Source organism: Bactrocera dorsalis, chromosome 5, assembly GCF_023373825.1.
Source record: "Bactrocera dorsalis isolate Fly_Bdor chromosome 5, ASM2337382v1, whole genome shotgun sequence".
NCBI classification, from domain to species: domain Eukaryota; kingdom Metazoa; phylum Arthropoda; class Insecta; order Diptera; family Tephritidae; genus Bactrocera; species Bactrocera dorsalis.
This window is the reverse complement of record NC_064307.1, coordinates 69,477,837-69,494,887: the sequence shown is the minus strand read 5'-3', so window position 1 is coordinate 69,494,887 and position 17,051 is coordinate 69,477,837. Positions and strand designations below refer to the sequence as shown.

At 38.4% G+C, this 17,051-nt stretch overlaps 1 protein-coding gene across 1 annotated transcript in view; it reads left to right on the top strand.

Moving 5' to 3' along the window:
- LOC125778712 (nuclear transcription factor Y subunit beta) overlaps window positions 1–17,051 on the top strand; it is a 157,868-nt gene that overhangs the window by 110,318 nt on the left and 30,499 nt on the right. Inside the window, exon 3 of the mRNA XM_049457806.1 lies at window positions 8,934–8,969. Coding sequence (XP_049313763.1) covers window positions 8,934–8,969 — 36 coding nt within the window. The remainder of the gene's footprint in view (window positions 1–8,933; window positions 8,970–17,051) is intronic.

Here is a 17,051-nt window from a genome sequence, read left to right as displayed (position 1 = left end):
TTGAAAGCGATATGCATGCGAGCGTAAGGCGATGAAGTCGGTAATTTGGCGTTGCCACTTGACCAAGGCGCTATGATACTCATAATTCCTGATTGATACCTTGGATAATACTGAAATTGCGACGTTGATAGCGTTGTTAAGTTATGGCTTTTGGAATTCATCAGCATGAAATATGATGTAGCAATAATTGTTAGAGGCGCTCGGTCAAGCCACACCTGCTAAATAGCTAGAAGTGTTGAACGGAGTGTTCTTGTTGGGTGGTGCTATAAGATTGTGGGAAACCGGACACATAAAGGATCCCAGTTAGGTGTATTTCGACCCTGATAACTCGAACTACTGCGTCGCGGAGCCTAATCTCAGTAATTTCATTTCCTCATATATACCTCCGAGGGATTTGTGAGACAGTTGCAGTCTCTGGAAGCCCTCTCTGACTTCGACTGCATTCTTGATAACTTGAAACATTGCCACTCGGAACCTACTCCCAGTAGCATCTTCTCCGCCGACATACAACCGAGGGGATATTTGGTTGAGTCGGAGTCACTGAAAAAGAGAAGCGCTTTTTCATGGGTGGAACAATGGAAAAATTGGAGCGGAGTCGTCTATCGGGAGCTCTCAATCAACTCTTGTTTCAAACTCCAAGACGCTGTAGGGTCTATTAAGTAGAAATGGCATCCATAAGATGTACAACTCCGAAGTGCAGTTTCATTTAGGAAGGTTTGAATCCACTCCGATGCTATTCACGCCTTGAACTTCCTGACAGTAAGCTCTGAGCTAATCAGGGAGTACATGATCTCACTAGCAGTAGCAATAAGCTGCCAGAACGAAATCGTCTGAAACAGTAAAGCTGATGAGTTTGCAAGAAAAGGCAGCCTTACCCAAATTTATTCTGGATGTGAACGAGCAGGGGTTTCCCTGTCCACATTTCGGACGCTAGATCTATGGGCCTCGTGCAAGTTCAGCAAGCTTTAGTCAGTAACGAGTACTTCTGGGGTGGCCAAAGCCTTGTGGACCAAAGTTAAACAAAAACGACAGCAATCGTCTAGCTCCTAACAAGACTCGCATCGCCATAATCATAGGACATAGGCCTGACTGAACACCGTCCCATTGCCATTGCCCAAAGATTGTCAAAGCGGCAATGAGTAATATGAGGTCCACAGTCTAGTTTTCGACATACTAAGGTTGAAGCATCTCGGCTGCCATCTACGAAACCTTGCAACCTATACTTCTGGGGCTCTAGGCTCTTTGATGATATGTGAAGGTCCTTTAGATCCATTCCTAGGAATGCCGAGCATCACAGGCGTCTGTAGCTCTTCAAGTGAGATTATTTATGGCACAAAATGTGGAACCATGTATATAAAAATTCTTTAAAGAAACTTGTGTTGACCGAAAAGCGAAACAAAAGAAATAAAAAAAGTCTATACTTCTTCCACTTGTAGTCAATTATGCATTTGAACTTCATAAAAACCATTGCCACCTGCGCGAATGCCAAGTGCGTGAAATTGCAGCTTGAATCGAGCGTATGCCAGCAAGCTTCATGCAACGCTTACCACGACACCTAGCTAATGCACGCAGTTACCTTGGCAACTAGAACAAACAGATAAACAAGCAACAAGGATATGCTACATGTATATGTATATATATTTTTGTTTTTATATGTGTATTGCTTCCGTTTCCGCTCCCTTTAGTACAAATCAATTTCATGCTTAACAATTTCCGCTTGCAGCAACTGCTGGCTGCAAGTTGGATTTTTTCTTTAGATTTCTTCTGCACTCCAACAGCCCTGCAACTCCACTGCTGTCGTTGGCTGTGGCGCATCGTTTCAGAAAAATCCATTTGTGGCTACTCGCGCGTACCGAATCAATTTATTGCCACAGAAATTATGTGATTGCAGTTTGGTTTCTACGCGTATTGCAGGTGTTGCATACTTTCACACACTCGAACTTGGAGGGTGAATAGTTGAAAGGAAGTTGTGTTTGTCGCCTTTTGTGCTTATCTCCTGCTGTTGACGTAAATGGACTTGAAGGAATTACACAGTCAGTGGCTGTTGTTGGTCCTTGAAGTGTGCTTTGGCGGCGAAAGTCCTCATACTTATGTAAGTGTGTGTAGTAAGGTATCTTGTAATTACTTTTTCGGGTTTACTAAGGACTTCTTTAAGCTTTATACAAAGCAATTTGACTATTTAAGAAACGAAAAGTTCTGAGAAATGGCAGAAATAAATTTAAAGAAAGAGCTTTACATTCTAACTTTATCAATATATCCTCAATATTATTACAAATTCTCTTAGTTTCTCTAACTCTAATTCTAATTCTAACTCTAATTCCAATTCTAACTCTGATTTTAGCTCTAACTCTAATTTCTAAATTTAGCTCTTTCTCGAACTCTCACTCATAATCTATCTTTAACTCAAGCTCTGGCTCTAAGTTTAACCCTAACTAGAACTCTGACTCTAAATATAACTCTTACTCTAACCCTAACCCTTGCTCTAACTCTAACCTTAACTCTAACTCTAACTCTAACTCTTACAGTGAAATTAACTCTGAATATAACTCTTACTTTAACTCTAACCCTTGCTCTAACTCTAACTAAAACTCTAACTCTTACTTTAACTCTAACTCTCACCCTAAGTGTAACCCTAACCATAACCCTAACTCTAACCCTTACTCTAATTCTAACTCCAACTCAATTCCACTTCAAGTTCTACATCCGGATCATTCTATCAACCTTGTCTCCACCTCTTCGCCACGACTGAGTTTGTTATTGCAACACAACACCTTAGTCGACACATACGACCTCACTCGTTGCGTTCATGGTACCTTACTCGAACACTAACATTTACCTTAGCTCAGTTTATTTTTTTTAGCTCCTAGCTATTTGGGCACCAAGTCCAGACTTCACCAAAGTGTCCACACACACTCATGTGGCTCCTCCTCGAGCAGCTCACATACCCAGTAAATGTTCCGTGAAATATATGACCTCGGCTTAAAGGTGATTTTAATTATACGAAATTAATTTGGATTAACATTTGATAGCTGGTCACAAAACCGACAACACTCGCAGCGCGCGTCCATATGCTTTTGGCGTCGTTGGCTATTAGTGTGTACACAAGTGAGGCGTGAGGCGATTTGCGGGAAGGGTGGTCACACTCAACTGTTATGCGCTAATGTGAGCTTAATAGCGAGCTGATGCTATAAACTTGGCAGAGATAAATGACCGTGCACCTCACAGGCACATACCTTCAACGTTTGAACTGAGCTACTATAAGTATAAGCTTTAGCGGCTGGAGCCTCTTCCAAACAGTTTGCTCTACGTTCATATGTGAGTGGCTTGGTGCGTTGTTGTGGTTAGTGGCGAATAATTCATTGTCGACCTTCCAGTTGTTGATGAGCGTAAATAATTATAGGTAATAGTAGGGAAACGTGTTTGGGAACTGAGTGAGAACGAACGCTTTAATGTCTGAATATAAAATGCAGATAGCTACTTAACTCATCGGTTCTTTTTGTGGTCTTGACCCAAGCGCTTAAATTTTTCTCGAAGATATCGATGCATTCATTTCAGTTCTGTAATCAAGTCTTACTTTCCCAATAATTGTGTCGGTTTTAAATTCGTGGAACCTCACGAGCACATACTTTAGGGTCAGAACTAAGAAACCGCAAGGGATTTATTATTCAATCTCTGTTTTGGTCTGCCTATATGAGCTTACGAGTGAAAATCTTAACCATGGAGCTCAAGTGAAGAGCTCGGCGAATTGTTCCTACAAAGCCACAGAACCATCTCCCTCTTATTTGTACCACCGACATAACTGGAAAAGTGTCGGAGTTCGAGAGAAAATCGTTCGGATATGATTTTAAAGCAACGAGAACCACTTTTGAGGATTAAAAGTCCACCATGAGTATCCCCAGGATTGACTGAACTCTGTAGAACTTGCGAGATCGAATTCGAAAGAGAATTCGGGTTGGACTCTTTGGTCCACCTTCAGAAGATTGGTTGCTTTGGTAGGACTCTCTGGCTTTTAGGAGTGCGAGGCTTAAAATTTCTTTGAGAAGATTCAAAAGAGAATTCTGAGACCAGGTTTCGTAGGACTCTCTGAATCTTATGAGCGCGAACTTAAAATTGTCTTGAGAAAGTACTAAGAGGAATTCTGGTTCAAAAGGGGTTCTGGCACCTGGCTTGGTAGAACTCTCTTTCTTTCATGAGCACGGGACCTAAAGAAGCCTTTAAAAGGTTCAAGAGACCAGCTTAGTCTGGTAGGACTTTCTGTTTCTCATTAGCTCGGCACTTAAAGCTCCCTTGAGACTGTTAAAAAAGAGAAATGCAGAATTCTGGTTTGTTAGGACTCTCTGGATCCTGTGAGCATGGAAGATAAAGCTACCTTGAGTAGGTCAAAAATAGAATTCTGGAAACTGCCTTGATAGGACTCTCTGGCTCTTCAAAGCTTGAGGCTAAAAATTGCTTTGAAACGGTTCAAAGGAGAATTCTGGCAAATGGCTTTCTAGGACTCTCAGGATCCTATGAGCTTGGAATTTAAAGTTGCCTTGAAAAGGTTGAAAGGAGAATTCTTGTTCAAAAAATAATCCTGGCACCTGGCTTGATAGGACTTTCTGGCTCTTACTTTGCGAAGGTTCCAATGAAAGTTTTGGCTTAAAGTTTCCTCGATGAAGTTCAAAAGCGAATCACTCTATCTAGTAGAAAACTGCTTTGAATTTAATTTAGCAATTGCCGCTTTAAACATTCCTAAATCCAAGTCGTAGAGGCGCGTCCCTTTTCGGCTCGTCGACTGTGACGACATTCATCTTCAGCCGCATTGTCACAGTTAAGCGACAACGAATAATTTCCTAGCGCTGCACACTTAGTACGGCGACGAAAATTATTCCATTCAATTTTAATTCGTTAACGAAGTTTTTAACAGCGCAACAGCAACAACAGCAATGGCAGCAAGAAAAACAATGGCATTTTTAACAAAATGAAAACAAAAGTACAACAACAAAGCGCGCACATAAAACATAACAACGTTGACGAAACAAAAGCGCCGAGGCAGCAGACTGAGCAACAAAGCAGCCTCCACGCGCTGCAGCGCTGACGACTGTACGTTTGGTTGGCAACGCTGCTGCTTCCTGCCGGCTGAGCGTGCATGTGTATGCGGCATGAGCGCATAAAATATGGACGCGCAAATTTTATTTACCAGCAACAACAAGCACGCTGCAATAAATAAAAATAAGCGAAAAATGTGGCGAAACTTAGCAGCGCGTAAAAGTCAGGGTTGCCGCGCGGCGCGCTGAAGCTGAAAATTCTAGCAATCGCAAAAAAGGATGAAGCGTTGCAAGGTTAGCTCGACGGTTGGTGGTTGTGAGTCGTGGTGGCAGCAATTGTTGTCACAAAAATTAAAATGCAAATTAGCCAGTGTTGCTAAATATTGGCATGTTGCTAATGAAGTTGTTCCTGCCGCTGTTGCCGCCTGTTGTTAAGCCGCGGCGTGTGGTGAGTAGGAAAACAAGAGGAACAAAAAGGACTTTGAAGGAATGTTGCCTTTCCGTTCAAGCTGTTCAGGCGCGTGTTTCCGCTGAAAAGTTGCCTTGTCGCAGTCAGTTGAGTTTAATCGAGTGAGGCGATTTTTTTTTGTTGCTCGTCGCCCCTTTTTTTAATTCGTAAAACTTTGCAAAAACAGTTTTTTCTGTTATTTTAAATACGGCTTTGTAACTTTATAATTTAAAGCAGGTTCCACTTTCAGGGTCTTGCTGTAATTTTTCAAAAGTATTTGTGCTTTGAGAAATTATAATAGTTAGGTTAGGTTGGACTAGATCGTGGTGTTATTCTCAATCGATGGATCTCACTTCGACAAATGATTGTGGTCTGTGTTTCGTATACAGCCCTTAAAATGTATCACCAGATCCCCTTAGATCGATGAAGCTTGACTGTGCTGAAAGCAAGTACTTTGGAGGACCGCATAAGGTTAACTCTACACCAGCAGGATCTTGTTGGTTGACAATAGCGCTGGTTGACTAGCTCTTGCTGAGCTCTCTGGAGATCTATATGTTCACCACTGGTACACAAGAGGACATCGGAAAACCGACTCACTGTCAATTGGATGAGATTGTGCTAAGATTGCTCTTCCTAGTAAGTTCACCGGCGTTGCAGTTTCCGTCGATTCCGCTGTGACCAAACAGCCATACAAGTATAATAGAAAGAAGCTTGACTTTGCTGAAAGCTAGTAGTTTGTAGAAAGTCGTACTCTTTACTCTGCGTCAGCACGATCTCGCAGTCGCAGTTCCGGTAGTTGACCAGCACATACCGAGCTCAATGACAGTCTATAGGTCCCTTACAGGCTTGTCCATCCGCTGATAGAGAATTTAGATTTAATAAATCAGCCGTTCTGAGGCAGCTAAAGTCTCATACTTTAACGAAGAACGGCTTGAGTGCGTTCTATCGTGGCATATTAGAAGCTTAATCTCGAACTGCGTAGCTTCTACGAACATCAACAGTTGATTATATCCTTACTCTTACCTACATTTACATACTTTATTTTGCTACACTTTCTCTCAAATATATTTTAATAACATAATAAATTATGACATTTGCCATTAAATCATTAAAATATATGTTTACCAAGCAAATAAATATACAAAACCTAACCTCAAAGCGTCTTCGCTACCAGTGAGTTTCATATATCAGTTTATGTGGCAAAATTTAATGAGTGCTTGGGGTTGTGGCCCTTAACCGCTTTACGTCTCGAGATTTCCCAGCTGCACACACATACAAACACACATTAAAATAGCAACTCACACACGTTTAAGACCTTAATAAAATGCAAATTTCGTTTGTGGGCGGGGCAAATTTTCTACATGTTCCAACGGCAGTATATTTTTGCTAGCGAGGGTTTAGAGGGAGTCTCGTGAATTTCGGCTTACTGCCAAAAAGTACATAAATTGTCGCAATGAATTCCTGTTTTTGTGGCTTCTGCAGTTGCTTAGACACACGCTGCTTTCAGCAAAATGCTTCAAGTCGTTGGCCGATTAAGTTCGGTTGAAGTGCTAATCATATTTTTATGGGCAATTTTATGAGTTGTTTTGTATAAATTAAGTGCTGTGGTGAGGCGGTAACGCACTTTGGTGTGTTATGAAAATATAATTTACGTTAAATTGTAATATTTCATATTTGATATATTTTTGGGCACTTGAAACTATTTGGGCGGGTAACTTCACTTGGGGCTTTATAGAATTTAAAGCATATAAAAACGATTCGAAAGTGGAAGTGATTTTAGTTGGTGAAATGACAGCACAGAGAGTGTTATTGAATCCATGAAGTTCGAAAAGCTCTTCAAACTTGTTAGGTTTTGGACATATCCGCAGATGCTAACAGACTCCAGGAAACTGGACAAATTTAAGGTCCTAGAGAAAAACATTTCGAAATTCTATCTCACTTCTGCGTACCTGATAGCTTGGAACACTGCGCTGCAAAAATTTCTCCCAGCGGCATCTTATCCGTTAACTTTCTCGCGGATGCACCGAAGCTCAAGGGAACGATAACTCGAAGTCTTTTTTGGAAACCCTTAATAAGCTCTTGTTTTAGACTGTCAGAGCACTGTTTTCTTTTTCAAGCAGAAGTGACAGCTAAAAAGGTAGCAGCAAATGCCCTTCTCCCAAGTGCGGCTTCTTTTATGGAGTTATGCAGCCGCTCTGTTAGCAAAGCAGCTGTACAGATCTTGAGCTCGCTGATATTAAACTCATCTGGATACCTGCCCACAGCGGAGTTGTCGGAGGTTGTATAGCCGCACTCATTCCCAAATTCCATCAGGATAGTAACGACCAAGTCTTTCCCTGCCTTCGTGATCTCGAGCACTGGAACTATGGGGCCCGCTCGAGCTCAGAAACCGGAACAGGTGGTGTTGCGAAAGCCGTCTGGCCCAGAAGGAAATATAAAAGGTCCATGGGACTAGTATCCACTATTCATAGGCACTCACCCGGTGGGTTTAAAGGTTTTCGAGGACGCAAATTGTTAAAGTTACAATGAAGAAGATAGGTGGAAACGTTGCTTTTTAAGTTTTTTTGATGGCAGTCAAAATGAAGAGAATCAGTTACGAGCTCAACGGACAGCCGTAGCTACTCAGTGGACACCCGAAGTCTTTCGTACTCAACTCTTAATTATATTTAATAATTTTACACAATCAGTTTCGAGCAGAGAACTTTTGGAGCTTTTTGAGGACAGACAGTATGAAAAGAAAAATTGCAAACTCAAACAGCCGAAATGTTTCATACTAAACGGACCGCCATGATTCGTACTCAACGCTTAAATATATTTGAACAATCAATTATCGAGCTGAGACACTTTTAGAGCGCTATTAGACTTGAAGTGAAAGCTTTTCAATTAATCTAGGTTATTTCAGCATAATCGAGGGTAAAGTGAACAGTAAAACTGAACTGAACTTGTGGAACGCAATTGGGAAATGAGTGGTGTTTCTAGCAAAGCTGTTTGGGGTCAGTTTTCGAGCCGAGAACGATAACTTTGGGCACTTTTTAGCGCTATTAGACTAAAAAACAGCTTTTTATATATTATAGTTTTTTCAGCATAATTGAAGGTAAATTAAAATGCTCAGTAAAGCTGAACTGAACTTGTGGAACGGCATTTGGAAATGAGTGGTGTGTTTATCAGGCTGCTACGGGTCCATTTATAAACTATAATATATGAAACTTTTGCTTTAAATATGAGCTTTCAAAGCCTTAATTTTCAAAAAAAATCATATTTTATTATGCAATTAAAATTATTGACCCAAATTCTAGCGAAGATTAGTATTTTATTTTATTTTTTTAGATTCACACTTACAGGTTGTTATCGTACAAAGAGCAGAGATAGTGAATTTTTATGTAAAATTATATTTTTAAGCTTTTGTATTCAATCACTTGAAAATTATAATAAATAAATATATATTTTTTGCTTTCCAGGCATTAAGGATCCCAATTTGGAGCGGCATACAAAAGGTAGGCAAAATATTTTTTTACCCAGCAACTTCAATATATTTTCACTCGCCGGCAAACTTGTGGCTTGCTAATTTTAGCAAATTCATAAAAATTTATTAAAACTAATAAAATCAGTAGCTGGAAACCGAAAATTAATTAAAAAGCCACTTGAAACGCTTGAGTGGAGCACAAGAGCGGCAAAGTCGAGAGCAAAGAAAAAAAAAACAGAAACATGAAAAGAGAGTGTGGTGTGTGGGAATGCAGGCATATGAAGCGTAGGTAAAAGTGAAAGTGCTGGGAAGGCAAGGGAAGAGTTAGTAAGGGGGAAGGGTATACATATAAGAGGCAGCCAAATTAGATAGAGAAACCAAATGGAAGCCATAATAAAAAGGATAATGCATGCGTGCTGCACAGGAGCAGCGCAGAGAGGCCAAAAATATTCTAAGCACAATTCAAGAGTGAGTGTGTGTGTGTGTGTAACGCACAAAGCTTGTATTGTCAGACAACAAAGCAAGCCACAATAACTATAAATTCCCAAAGCGCCAAGTTAGTGGCTTACTTACCCAAAAGGCCACTAAATACAAAGTAACCAGTGAAAGGGGTTTTGCTCTAAGGCGCACACATGCACACATACAGGCGTGCATGTGATTACACGTTGCGTAGCGTTTTAAATGCAATCAAGCTAAAAATTAATTAAATTTGCCTTTGGAAAATACGCCAAGCGTTCAATAGTGTGAGGGCGACGGTTAACCCTCGTCGGTATGTTTGTGTTGGTTTGAGCGCCTCAAGAAGTGCCAGCAACGACGGACGTTTGTGAAATTAATTCGAACGTGCAAAATTAAATTGAAACATTTAAAACAAGAAAATGCGTATATAACGACTCAAACGACTCGAACGACATAAACGTTGTAAGTATCCTTGCCAACAACGGCTGCTACTTGGCAGGATATGCACGCATGGGCTTAACCCTTTCACGAACGTTGCTTCCCTTCACTGTTTTTGTGCGTGTGTGCGTGCAGCCAAGATATTGTTAAGCGAATTTTATTGGTACAACACCTCAGCTCCTGCCACGACAGCATCGCATACACCTCAAGTCAAGTATGTTCGCATGTATGCGCCTTTAATAACCTGATAAAGTGATACTTGAAGACAGACAGACAGACGAGTCAAGCAATTATGTGTGTGCTCGGGTGTGGGTGTGAGAGATTTAATTTTTGAGCAACCATGAAAATACCTAGAGGAATGGAAGGAGTTATGCTTAGTAAGGATGGAGTTGAATGACAGCACAGTGGGGGTACTGTGAGCGTTTTGAAGGGTAGTAGGGCACTGAAACTTGTGAAAAAGGTCCGAATTGGTAATAAAATATTATATATATTTTTTTTATAATAATTAAAGAAAGTATATAAAGTGAATAATTTTGAAGAAAAATACATAAAAAATTCACATTTTATGGGCAATGTATATCATCATTCGAAAGAATAACATAAGAAAGCCTTGTGGCAGCACAATATAGTATGCGCCTAAAAGTATGCCATTTTCATTTAACTGTTCATAAATTTCAATATTCACAGACCCAAAAATTGAAAAAAAATCAAATTCATTTTTACAGCGCCATTATTTAAATTAGCGCCTTGAGGTAGGCTAAATTTTTTTTTACAAATCTCTTAAAATCATACATCTGTTAACATTTTTGAACTCTGTGTGGTACTTTTATTTCTAGAAGTACAGTTATGTATAAAAAAATATACAAGCCAGCTGTTCCTTGCCCAATCGTATAAATTTCGTCCAGTTGCTAGTCAACTATATTTAGTATATGCCTAAGGTTAGGCTATACTCCTTAAATTGTGTATAAAACTCAATATTGATAAACCGAAAAATTGAAAAAAAGTAAATTCTCTGCCGTATCGCCAGAATATTCTTACTAAATAAATAAGCGCCTACAGATAGGCTAAGTATTTTTATAAATCTTTTAAAATTATTATTCAGTTAATGTTTTGAACTCTATGTGCCAATTTTATCTCCAGAAGCATAGTTCTCTATGCACAAATCTAAATGCGAGTGGTTTCTTGCCTAAAAGTAGGCTATATTTCTTAAATTGTGCATAAAACTCAATATTTATAAATCAAAAAAAAAGAAAACTATCATCTTTGTTGACAGCTTTTGCTTAATAAACAAGTTGACGCCTAAATATAGGCTAAATATTTTTAAAAATCTCCTAAAGTTATGCTTCAGTTAATATATTTAGACTCAGTGTGTCATTATTATTACAGTGCTGTACGCAGAACTCTAAAAGCAAACCGTTCGCTGCTCTTTGCTGTCCTCCATCGAGCTTTCATTTTCAATTACAATGGCATATTTATTTATATACCAAAATACGTTATTTTCCTGTCATAATTATAAATTTGGAAATGTATTTATAACGTAATTTTACTGTTTTATTTTTTCTGTTTTTAAATGTAGTTTGGAAATCTTTTTTTAATTATACAGTGCGATAAGCTGACATAAAATGATAAAAAAAGAGTTATCTGTTGAAATGCTAGTGCTAAGTTTCTGGAAAAATAAAGCATTATTCCAAGCCAAGTCAAAGAAATCTTTCAGAACTCGGCTTTAATGTTCTCTATCGACCAAGCAAGCTTTTTCAAGCAATGTATTCGAAATATGTTATGCCATATATATTTATGGTATGCCATTAAATTGTAAAAAGGCCATGGCTAATTTAAAATTTATTATTTTTATGAATGAATGAAGTTTTCAAGCAATGTATTCGAATTATGTCAAGCCATAAGTTTTTCTGGTATGCCAATAAAGTTTATGAAAGCCCTGGATAACCTTACAACATATTATTTTTTTTTTCAAATATAGCTTAAATGCTGTAATAAAATTATGAAAACGTATACCTAATGGCTTAGTCAGTGACTATAACCTTTTCCAAGAATTTAATCGAAATATTTATTATCGTAAATGTATATGGCTTACCATTATAATATAAAAAAATCACTGTTTAACTTTAGAATTTATTAATACAACTATTTTATTTTCGATATAAGTATATATTTTTTAAATATCTAGAAAATATAGTCTTACCATTTTCTAAATCATATAAGAGACATTACAGTACTGTTAATTGTATGCGACGTGTCATAACATACATAAATGTAGATATATAGTACTACAGAAAAATGTGAATATTTATATATAATGGCGTAAATCGAAGAGCAAAGCTTTTTCCAAAAATATAGGCCAAAAATGTCATACCATAAATTTTTATGTCTTACCATAAATTTTTATGCCATACCATAAGTAATTAAACCTAATAGAAAACGTTAAATTTTGTTCGAAAATTAAATATTATACAACAGAACGCATTACATGCTGCTAGTATCGATTTCCATGCATCAACATATTAACATACATATGTACATACGTACGAATAAGCCAATAAAACTCAAAACCTCTAAATGCGCTTAGATAACCAATAAATCAAAGCCAAGAATGCACTTGAAGTAGCGAAAACATCGACTAAATTAGGCAATAAATAGTTGGTGGAAAAAAGCCAAAGCAAATATAGACAGACAAAGTTCAAACAAATAAAAGCGGCAGCAAGCTGGCTGGCTCGGCAGTAAGCAGCACACTTATACCTACATATAATGTGGTGCTTTAAGAAAACTTCAAAATTGCAACGTTTGCAAAATGCTGGAAAACTATTTTGTTGCCAAAACGAAAAGAAACTGAGCAACAGAAAACAGCACTTGAGAATTCATTGTTTGTTTAACGACGCAGCGACAAACAAAATACATACAAACGCACGGTAGAAGAGTGGTAAGAGCGAAGTGCTTGCAACGACGCTGAGTGACGCGCAGAGGCGGCAGCGAGGCTGGCAGGCAAAATCAAATAGACGCCGCAACCGCAGGCGGCGACTTGAGTGCTGAAATCTTTGTTTATACATTATATATGTGAGTGTACATAAGCGCTTATATATATTATATGAAATTACATTATATATCTGTGCGTGTATGTGTGTGTGCTTGGGCTTTCATTGCACTGCAGCCGCTGCCGACTGCTTGCCACACAAAAGGAAGCAATAGCAAAACTTCGACTATACTTGCCGCATCTTCACACAGCCGCCTCCATGCCCCCCCCACCTGCTAGGTACCACTATTTGTTTGCTGAGTTAAAGTAAAACCAAAGGAATTCAACTAATAAAAATCAGCCACTCAAGTGCGAAAAAATCGCGAAAGCATCATCAAATAATGCTAACGGTACACACAAGCGCACGGAGCCGCCATCACCACGCGACGTTTGCGGCTGCCAGCGTCTTTTAGGCGAATTTCGGTTACAAAGACAAATAGAAAACCGAAAAACTTTTGTAATGTGAAAATCAAAATGTGCTGGTGCGGCAGCAGAACAGTTGCCACAAGACTGTGGTGTGAGCGGTGACAGGCATACAAGCATATATGTGCCTTGTATAAATGTGTATGTGCGCTATATAAGTGTATATGTGTATGTGCATAAATAAAAGTGTGTGGCACTTCGATTATGGACCGACAAAATAATGTTGCAGCCATTGAGACTGGTGGCCCACGCTCGCACCTAAAAGCTTTAGCGCTTACGCTTACCAATATCCTGCCGATTTGCCGTACTTGCCACATATCCGCGGCCGCATGCACTAACTGTCGTTTTTCTTTGCTTTTTTGCGTTTATTTGGCGCGCATTCGTTGCTCGCCTTCGTGCTGCAGCGCGCTCGTGCTTGCAACACATGCACGCGCTGCGTTGAAAGAAAGCAATTTTCTTGCCATTGTCGTTTACTTTGTGTCGTCTGCTTATTTTCGAGCATTTTCTTGCATTTTTTGAGATTTTTTTCATTATTTTTCCCTTATATTCTATTCATTTTACCGATCGTCTGCGAATTCGGTGCAAAGTGAGTCGTCATAGCTGCCTTCTTGCATACAAGTGTATGCATGCATGTGTGTGTGCTCTCGTAAACACTTTATTAAATGCACTGGAATAATATTGTAATACTCGTAGTTTATTTGTTGTACAACAATGCGCACAATGGCATGATTTGATTAAGGCGCATTGAGTGTACACTCGCACTTGGTGGAAATCGATTGGTCAAACAAGCAGGCACTTACTTGAACTCACTTATTTAACGACTGCATGCGCGATGTCTGTGCGAGATCTTACGCATCGTTGCGTCGCGTACTGATTGTAACCGAACTGCTATCTAACGGGTTTTTTATTAAGTTGTTGGCGTGATATGCGCTGGCAGCAGTGCTTAGATGAAGTTATTGCGGGCTGTGTGGTGGGCGCACGCGGGATGTGGTGGCATTAGATAGTTATGCCGGTTTTCTAAGCGGGTACCATGGCTTTGATCTCGCACTTAATTGATTTGGACACTCAGAACCCAAGCATTTCATATTTGTGCTATATATGATGACCGAGAGCATTCCGTTTGAAGCATTACGTATTAAATTGCCTCCATAAACTTAAAATTTTTTTATGTGTAGATCGTTTCTTCTGATATTAACTCCTAAATCATGAATCTTAAATCATAAATTTTTAATCTTTAATCTTCAATCTTTAATCTTTAATCTTTAATCTTTAATCTTTAATCTTTAATCTTTAATCTTTAATCTTTAATCTTTAATCTTTAATCTTAAATCTTAAACTCTAAATCTTAAATCTTAAATCTAAAATTTTTAATCTTTTATCTTAAATCTTAAGTCTAAAATCTTAAATCTTAAATCTTAAATCTTTAATTTTTAATCTTAAATCTTAAATCTTAAATCTTAAATCTTAAATCTTAAATCTTAAATCTTAAATCTTAAATCTTAAATCTTAAATCTTAAATCTTAAATCTTAAATCTTAAATCTTAAATCTTAAATCTTAAATCTTAAATCTTAAATCTTAAATCTTAAATCTTAAATCTTAAATCTTAAATCTTAAATCTTAAATCTTAAATCTTAAATCTTAAATCTTAAATCTTAAATCTTAAATCTTAAATCTTAAATCTTAAATCTTAAATCTTAAATCTTAAATCTTAAATCTTAAATCTTAAATCTTAAATCTTAAATCTTAAATCTTAAATCTTAAATCTTAAATCATAAATCTAAAATTTATATTCTTAATTCTTAAATTTTAAATTTTAAATATTAAATCTTAAATTTTAAATCTCAAATTTTAACTACTAAATCTTAAATTTTAAAAATTGGCAAGAGCAGAGAGCTCACGGGATCTCTAGTGATCAATCTTAAGCCAAAAGATCTTGCATGTTAGAACCCCCACAACCAGGAAGAGAGAGACTTATCATGGGCATATAGCTCAGAGGATCTCTTACGATTTATCTATCGCCAAAAGGATCTTGCGACAGCGCTTGAAACGATGGTAGCCCAGTGCTGGAAAAGCTCCCGCGAACGTCAAATCTCCCATAGTAGAAAACATGAAGAGGGTGGTTTATAACTCATCATAAATAATTTTTATTTGAAACCTAAACTCTTATATTGTGACATATTTCTAGCTAACTCGTCTCTTTAATTCTACGCTTCATATAATCAAATCACATTCTCATTCGTCAATAGTCAATGACCTCGTCACACTGATACTCCACTTCCTCTTTGGCTGGTATTAATTGTAGCGCCCAACCAAACTATTCACCATAAACCAACACAATTGTACGCGGTGAGGTAACGACCTTACAACTAATCAAAAGTTCACTGCGCCCAGCATCAATAGTTAAGTTGAAGAATCAAATGAAATGCGATGCAAAACAAATCGTGAAAACTGAACGCACAAATCATTTCTGTACCGATTGGCAATAAGCCCAAAATTGCAAATAATTTTCTTTGCTTGCTTTGTAACACAATTTCTCATAATCCCATAACCGAGCGCAGTTAGGTCGAATGCCGGACGCATGCAATTACAATTATAACAACTACAACTGTTAATAAAATATTTGAAGCATGCTTCACGGCGCAATTGCGGTAGAACCAGCTCAAAATGCAATATTTTCTTTTTAAAACTTTTTTTCTGCGCGCACAATCTGATGCCGTAAGCCAATAATAGCCAGGAATATGAAAATGTGGCAAAAAGTGACCCAATTTGAGGTGACTACCACAAAGAAACACACACAGGCGCATACATATAAATAATCGAGAAGGATCGCTTGTATTTTCCAATCAATATTTCAATTTTACAATATCCCGTTACATGTAATGTTGATTAAGCGCTACAAAATGGGATAAAACGTAAGCTTGTTAGCACCACAAGCACTTTGAAGGGATCCGTGCAGGCAGGGCTGCCCAACATAATGTACAGGCTAACAAGCGACCATTAGTTAGGCGGTCGTCCTTGCTGCTAGGTTGCTGCTTCCTATCGACTTCATTGTCGTAACTGTTGCTGCTGTTGGCCGCATATTGATTGCTCTTAATGTTGTTGCTGCTGCTGCTGCTACTGTTGCTGTCGCTAATGCTACTTTGGTAGCCGCCTTGTGGCATTGCAGTCCAATAAAGTAATATAATTATCGCATAATAATTTGCCTGCAGCCAATCGCGAGCGGTTGGAGTCGCAATCGCAGCGTCAACAGCAACTGAAGTCAAGCTCAGCAGCAACAACAACTCGCGGAGCTTATATATTGCCAGCAAACTTCAATAATCGCCAATAATAGCGGCACTCGATGTTTAATTTCCTTTCAATTTATGCTGCAGAATGGCTAAGCGACGCGCAGCAGCAGGCTTTGGGCGGCCAAAATAGTAGAAGGGACATGAAAGACGCTGCGCTGAAGGCGTGTAGCTACGTGCAAGGCTTTGGGGGAGATCCGAAGAATTATTGTGTGTTACATGCAAATGTTGTGGAGTGGCAAGGCGCTGATAAGAAGTGGCAGCAAACTTACTTATGTTGCAAAGAGAGGGTATTGTGTACTATTTGCGTGAAGAAGCGGAGGATAGCAGTAGTAAAGTAACTTTTTCAGTCAAATTCTGGGGTATTCTATAGTACTGAATCAGCTCAACAACAGCAGATGATATGTGGAACTGGGAGTAGTGCTTCAGAGCTGTTGAGAATTAAGTCACCTTGAAGATAGGGTTATCAGTGATAGCTTACTGAGC